The sequence below is a fragment of the Triticum aestivum genome, chromosome 7A (assembly GCF_018294505.1).
Source record: "Triticum aestivum cultivar Chinese Spring chromosome 7A, IWGSC CS RefSeq v2.1, whole genome shotgun sequence".
NCBI classification, from domain to species: Eukaryota; Viridiplantae; Streptophyta; class Magnoliopsida; order Poales; family Poaceae; genus Triticum; species Triticum aestivum.
The window spans coordinates 205,132,687-205,139,707 of NC_057812.1; the positions used below are offsets into that span (position 1 = coordinate 205,132,687).

Here is a 7,021-nt window from a genome sequence, read left to right on the forward strand (position 1 = left end):
AATTTTATTCATTTAAAGTAGAAAAAAATTGGCTTTACGCAAAACTGTAACCATAGAGGTTCCACCAGCCAAATATGCATATAGTATAGTCGTTTCATTTCATTACTCTCTATGTGTTACATTGCCAGCATATTTCATGTGCTGACCCATTTTCGGGCTGCAACGTTAATGTTGCAGACTTTTCAGATGACGATTAAGGAGTTTTTAGGTCGTGGTTCTATACTCAGTGATGCCGTTGGAGTTGATGGACTCACTTATCTTCCAAACCTTCCGCTGTTATCGTTATTAGATGGCCTTAAGCCATACTTATTGTAATAAGTTCTCTTTTAAGACACTCGATGTAATAAGTGTGTGATTGCTACTCTGTTATAAATCCTCCGAGTATTGTGTGGTGTCAGCATTACTGATTCAGGGATGACACCGGAGCATAGAGATCAGACTGTTTGAGGTCTGGTCGCTACACATGCCTCCTCTACTTCTGCGTGTGCCGAATCCGGAACAGTAACTGCGGTAGATAGGTTCATGTGTTGTCCTTTTTTTCGTCAGAGGGATGAGTGCACGTGCACGGGTGCTTCAGCGCTACTTGTGTTGTGGGTAACGTCGTGCGGCTGATTCAGCTCCCATTGTCGCCGCCAGGAGAGGTTTTTTCCTCGTCCATTTCCATCTGTTTGGAACTCATTAGTACTACGTACCTCAGTGACGATCTGGTAAAACACAGTTAGTCAAAACTTCCAGAGGGAATAGAATGGCATACATCCGTGCAACCCTGGTCCAGCTGAGAGAGTGCATCATCGCAAAACGTAGCCCCCAAAATTTCAGCCTCCCAAATTGGCGTTACAATTCAATTTTGTTAAGTTATTTTACTCTGCTAAGTCTCAGTCCATACTATCTTCCTTTCATTTTGCATGGAGATTCGCGCAAAAAAATTATTCAGTTTTTTTTCTTCTTACATACTATATCAACTTGATTTCGTTATGTCTCAGTCGACTGAGACCTAGCCAGGGTCAGCAAAATTGCAACAGCAAAAAACTGGTATTGCCCACCATAAACAAGTCACTAATAAACAACAGAGGAAGAAAGGGCCTAGCAGATACTGACATTCCATTCTGGTGAGGGAAGTACTTATAACTGACAGTGGAAGCAATGGCAACACAGAACATAACCTTTTCTTACAGCAAGTTGAGACTCACACCAAATAAAACGCCAGATTTTTGTTTGCAGGCTCAGTCAGCTGGGACTCGCCATCTTCTCACCGCCCTCTCAAGTACCTCAGCATGTTCATGCACGCGCGTTGCTTCCTGCTCCACCCAGGATCTGATAAAAAAACTAGCATCATATATGGATATCGAGGATGGTAAGACCGCACAAAAGAGCTTAACTTGCATACGATTCAGGCAGATGATCTTGACCGCTCCTTTGACATCAATGGAATAATAGATTCTATGTAATTTTCATTCAATACAGGACAAGTTATTTTCCGGTTATTATGCTTTTGCAGATGAACAGGTTTAACAATATGCAAAGTTCACACTATAGGATAAAGCACCTTTTCCTGAACTAGAGCATGTGCACGTAATTTTTCAATGCCCACTCTGACATAAGATGACAAACTAATGTTTCCTTGGTACCATATAAATATATAATCATGGTGCAGGGTCTGCAGGTGATATGTATCAGGGAACAGTACAATGTACTCATAACCAAAAGTAAAGGTTGTATAATGACATACCTTAGCATAGTAAGAGCTTCCTTCTCAGCTTCAAGATACGATTTAGCTTCAGTGACAGCTTGATGCTTGCTGCTCATGTCAGAGGACAACTTTTCCAGATTTTCTTCATCAGCCATGACCTCTAGACTCTCGGTGGCCAGTCTATCATACATGCCATCAACTTCTGACCTTAAACATACGAGTTCCTGATTCTGACGCTCTAGAGCTGATTTTTCTTTTAGCAAGTCTGCAATTTCCTTTTCTTGATCCGTCCTCTCATTTGCAAGCTCATGCAAAACATCTTGAAGATGCTTCTCAACTTCAAACCCACGGTCTTGCTCCTTTTTCATCTTGTCTTCCCAATATTGTTTTATATCCCCTCTATTAATTAACTCTTCCATCATTTCACTCATAGCAGAAAGCCGGGACTGATTTTCTGCTTCAAGTCTATTTAGTTCATCGCGTACTACTTCTTCCATTCTACCAATGGTCAGTGCAGCAGCCGCTTGTGCTTTTGTTACAGGCTTATGATGTTGAAGGCGCCTGGTGTTTCCTATCAAATACAGTGATAGCACAAGTTAATGATCTTAGCTGTTCCACTTACTGATGTTGGCAACAATATGAATCGCCAAATGACACTAGAGAGCAATATCTAGTACCAGCAACGGTTCTTGTACTGATGCGTTCATACAGAAAATAGTCAGCTAAGGTCATGCTTGTCCATAAGTCAACAACTTTTTGTAACAGTTATTAAAGCAAAAACAAAGATATCATCATAAAATCAAGTACCAGGACAAATATGCAGTTGAAGTAATCAACAGACTGTAATGGCCTAATTTGGCACACTTAATGTCTTCCCCAGAACATTGAAAACCACTTAACATTCCCAAATGTTACAGTTAGATCCCTCTAATATAGATTCATACATTGAACAGGCAAATGAGACAGAGAAGCTTTGAGTGGGACAAGCATATATAGGGCAAAGTTGCCCAAATTTATAAGTTTCAACTAGCCCTAGATTCTTCACTTGATAACACGAGCTCCATCCATATTGTTTACATAGAAACAACCCAGTGCAATCTCGGTTCAGGACAAATAGAACAGAGAAAACAGACCATGCTGAGGGAAGAGCACTTTCGTTATTACTGTAAATGATGGATAGCAGAATCCACAACCAATTATTTTAAAGGAACTTTACCATAACAAATTTACTCTTTTCATTGCAAAGTGTTATAGGGAATTCATCCAATACAGAGAAGAAAAAACCCTAAAGGGTGACACGTTCAGGGATCTACTAAGTACTATTATTTGGACAAAACAATAAGCAGTGAGGTTTTCCCAGCAGCTGAAAAGTCACACTGCCATGGGACTTATTGTGTAGGGGGTAAACATGGGTGGTGGTTGGACGAGAACGTGGGGATTAGTCTAGCGGCCTGCCATTGTGGAGTGCAAGTGCAAGATAGTCGGGGTTCTTGGAGGTAAGCCTCCATTTAGAAGTTTATAGATTCACTGTCTATTTGTCTTCCCCATACATCCCCTCTCTTTACAATAGAGTCAATCCTCTAGTAATATTGAAATAAAACCCCACCCTAGCATGAACAGACCCTGCAACCAAGTAGTGCCAACTCTAATCTGGTGCTAAGTGACTGACTCTGAAACCAAGTTGATGGAAATAGAATCCTCAAGAGACTTCCAATCAGGTGTCTCTCCAGACTTCCAAACAAACTGAACCTGCAACAAGTTAGGTGCCAATCCTAGTCTGGTATCAATTGACTGTGTTCGAGACCAAGTCAATGGATGTAAGGGCCCTGCCTGTGCTGCTGCGTGCACAGGCATATATCCTTGTGGGTGTGCATGCTGTAGTACTTCTGCTACATGATACATACAACTTAAAAATAAAAAACAACAGCATAACTTTATGCATGAGCTCAACAGTAGCAAAAATAAGCCAAACAATTGAAAGAGAGACCACAGAGATGCATGACTACACTGAAACAAAGCACATGTAAAAACAAGTTGAAACACACCATTAGCATATGGCAAAGTAAAACAGAGCTCCCAGTCACTAAAATAGGAAATCATCAAAATGACAAAAACAAATGTAGTCTTGGTAAGCCTGTTACTCTTAGTAATGCAATTTATAGAAAATCATAGCCTTGCAACCAATTGACGGCAAATATAAATAAATTATTAGCAAATCATACCAAAAACTTTGCTGACGATGCTGTGGTCACCGCCAAACAAGTCCACAAATACGGACGCTGTTACATCTGGCCAAGCGCTCAAATCCAACGTATGAACATTTTTACTCAGCATCTGGACTGTAACCAGAGTCAGGATTCACAAAAGAATGAAACTAGAGAATAGAAACACTGCAGTAGAACATAAAAAGATCAGAAGATATATGTACCTTTTGGTCTAGTTCTGATGCAAATGGATACTCCACTAGTAGTTTCCAGTTAACAAGATCAAAACGTGACAGATAACTACAGCAGCAACAAAGAATACCATTTATTAAAACATTTCAGTTATCACCATTAAGGGGAAACTACATATTCCATATGTTAGTACCTTTCAGGTAGGAAGTTGGAATTTCTGTTGGCACTTTGAGAGCCATTTGCCGATGTTCCAAAGAAGCTTGATAGCTTGCTAGGCACAATGCCAGATTCTCCTAAAGCTTTTCAGCATCAAAACAATGATTAGATAATCAGCATCTGAAAATCCAATGAAAAATATTTTGTTTCACAACAAAAGGCATAGGCTCAGAAATCAAAAGAGCATCACTTCACATTGCATGGCCAAAGTAGTGTGGAAGGAAAGACCATCTATTTGTTCGTTACTAGGCTCAACACGAAATCATACATAAGCACTACGAAGGTTGGGCATTTGCATTGCCAAGACTTGCTTGACCGGCATTGGTTTGGCTAGGTGCATATGAAGCCTATCTTTGAGATGTAAGGACTTACTACATAAAGCTTTAGGTCATTCAATGTAAATATAAACTTACACTGAATATACAAGAAATCCGGGTCATCAAAATTTACATCATCAAACGCACTTTCGACTGAACCAGAAGTTATTAGATTCGGTATGATCCTGTGCATCCTTTTCCTGCAAGACAGTGATAAATAAGGCAATGTTAAAATGGCATGCAAAGCTCAGATGTTTTGTAAATACCGCATTGCTTCATTACCTCTCTAATTTTGAGCATAATTTAACAAACCATCTTGCAAATTCCCTCCTAGTACAGAAGTCACCGGAGCTAGCATCATTCTCAATTATCTGAGGCACAGAAGGTGATGAAAATATTGTAAGAACTAATGTTGCTTTAAATAATTCTGTTTTTCTTATTAGACAATTAGGCTGAAAGGGATTGATAAGTGACTCATAAAATACACAGCATGTCGTGTAAACTACATAAACACTTAAATTTCAAAAATAGTAGGAGTGTAATCTAAAATCAATATGATATTTAGATAAGTATTTTTTTGGAATGAATGATATTTAGATAAGTATATGAACTAGGCGTTCAAGATAATTTTCTTTGTCTAATCAATTGTTAGGTGATACTGCACAACAACACACAATATTAATATGCTAAGAAGATACAGAATCCAAGTGAAAAATAACAAGAAGGAAGATTTTTCATATGAGGTACCATACTGAAACCTAAATTAAGATGCAAAGTTGTAAATATGTAACACACCTGTAGCTTCTTCAATATGGACAAAGCTTCCTCATGCATGGGATCTACAGGGACTGTAAAAGAAATACGAACACCACCAGCTGGTATGTGGTTTTGGCTTGAATCATCAGGTGATGTGGCATTCCTCTCATCAACATTTACCCTCGAAACATCAATTGTACCCAGCTCTCTAACGCTTGCATCATCTTCAGGAATTTCTGTCGAGTCCGCCACTGAAAGCTTCTCTTGAACATAATGCAATGGGGCACCGATAAGTTGCTGTAAACCTGAAAAGCGGTGTTTAAATTGTTTATTTAGTTCTTCCATTACCCTGAAACGAGCTAACTCTATCGCGAGGGGGGGAGGGGGGGGGTAGCATCGCTGCCATCGTAAACACATCAGACGTGAAGCTAATTTATAGCCGGTTAGCAGAGATTAAAGTTGTACAAGAATGGACAGTTCCCAACAACCAAACAATTCAAATGATTATCACAAGCTCCAAATCTACCTTTCCATTTTGAACAGCATGAAGCTGGTGAGAATAGTTCAAGTACTTGGGTAACAGAGGTACAAACAAATTATACATTGCTCTGCTGTACTTCCTCTATCCTCTTACAATTTTCAGGGACTGGTATTTTTATTGTTGGGCCTAAATTGGGGACGAACTTACACTTCCTCGAGGATGGAGAGCGCCAAGTGATCCCAGCCAAAGCGATCGCTGCGGACGCACCCAATCCGACCACAATAGCTTTCCCGAACCCTGCAAATGCAATCCCCACGGGTCACAGCGGAACAACAAAATATCCTCTCAAAGGTACAATCTCTCCGCGTCCCGTACTCGGCGAGCAGCGTACTCAGTCAGAGATCTACCTGACCTCCCCTTTTCCGCCGGCTGCTCGGGGAGCCACCAGCCGCCAAGCCCGTCGTCCGAGTTGCCGCCGCCGGCTGGCACCCAGCTAGCAGACACCTTCGCGGCCGCGCGGCGGCGGAGCTGCGGAAGGAGAGGAGCGTGGTGCCGCGGCGGCGGCGGGGGCGGGGTGAGGCGGAGCGTGTAGGTCGTGGCGGTGGCCATGCCGCGGCGCGACCGAGGGCTAAGGTTTTTATGCCGCCGGCCTCATCGTACGGCGTCCATTTTGGGTCTAGTGCATAACAACAAAGAGGAGTCGGTTTTTCTTTATCGAGGGAATTGATAATTTATTTGTCTTTTTTTTACATAGATCTATTCATTTTCAATCATGAAAGTACAATAAACACCCGAAATAATGAAAATTACGTCCAGATTCATAGACCATCCAGCAACGACTACAAACATTGAAGCGAGCTGAAGGCGCGCCACCGTCATCGCCTCTCACTCTTCGAAGCAGGGCACAACTTGTTATAATAGACAGTCGGAAAGTCGTCATGCTAAGACATTAGGATTTGTTGTGTGCTGAGTGCTACCTGCACTTAATGGTTCAGACGTATTTTAGTAATCTTTAGTACCTGTAAAGTTCACAGGGTTTCAAAATTCCAGCCCTAGGAATAGACACTAGTTATTTTGGATTGTTGGTCGTAGTGACATTGACCCAGATTACAATTGCGGAACAGGTTTATTGATAATTTTACTTGTCTTTCTTACTCATTCGATA

General features: G+C 41.1%; 1 protein-coding gene across 1 annotated transcript; it reads right to left on the bottom strand.

Moving 5' to 3' along the window:
- Window positions 1–1,013: 1,013 nt before the first annotated feature.
- On the bottom strand, window positions 1,014–6,541 carry LOC123150648 (uncharacterized). The gene is made up of 10 exons (XM_044570478.1): window positions 6,264–6,541; window positions 6,064–6,153; window positions 5,415–5,680; window positions 4,902–4,990; window positions 4,716–4,819; window positions 4,280–4,385; window positions 4,119–4,194; window positions 3,913–4,024; window positions 1,730–2,261; window positions 1,014–1,314 (listed from the first exon to the last, which is right to left on the bottom strand). Exons 1-10 carry the CDS (start codon window positions 6,463–6,465, stop codon window positions 1,224–1,226), a joined length of 1,668 nt encoding a protein of 555 aa, XP_044426413.1. The 5' UTR covers window positions 6,466–6,541; the 3' UTR covers window positions 1,014–1,223.
- Between the last annotated feature and the right edge of the window lie 480 nt (window positions 6,542–7,021).

Excerpts from the sequence above, each read along its gene's own strand:
- LOC123150648 (XM_044570478.1), bottom strand. The coding sequence starts at position 6,465 with ATGGCCACCGCCACGACCTACACGCTCCGCCTCACCCCGCCCCCGCCG. Across the intron at positions 6,154-6,263 it reads GGCGGAAAAGGGGAGGTCAG|GGTTCGGGAAAGCTATTGTG; the intron begins GTAGATCTCTGA and ends TTGCATTTGCAG. Across the intron at positions 4,820-4,901 it reads TTATGCTCAAAATTAGAGAG|GAAAAGGATGCACAGGATCA; the intron begins GTAATGAAGCAA and ends ACTGTCTTGCAG.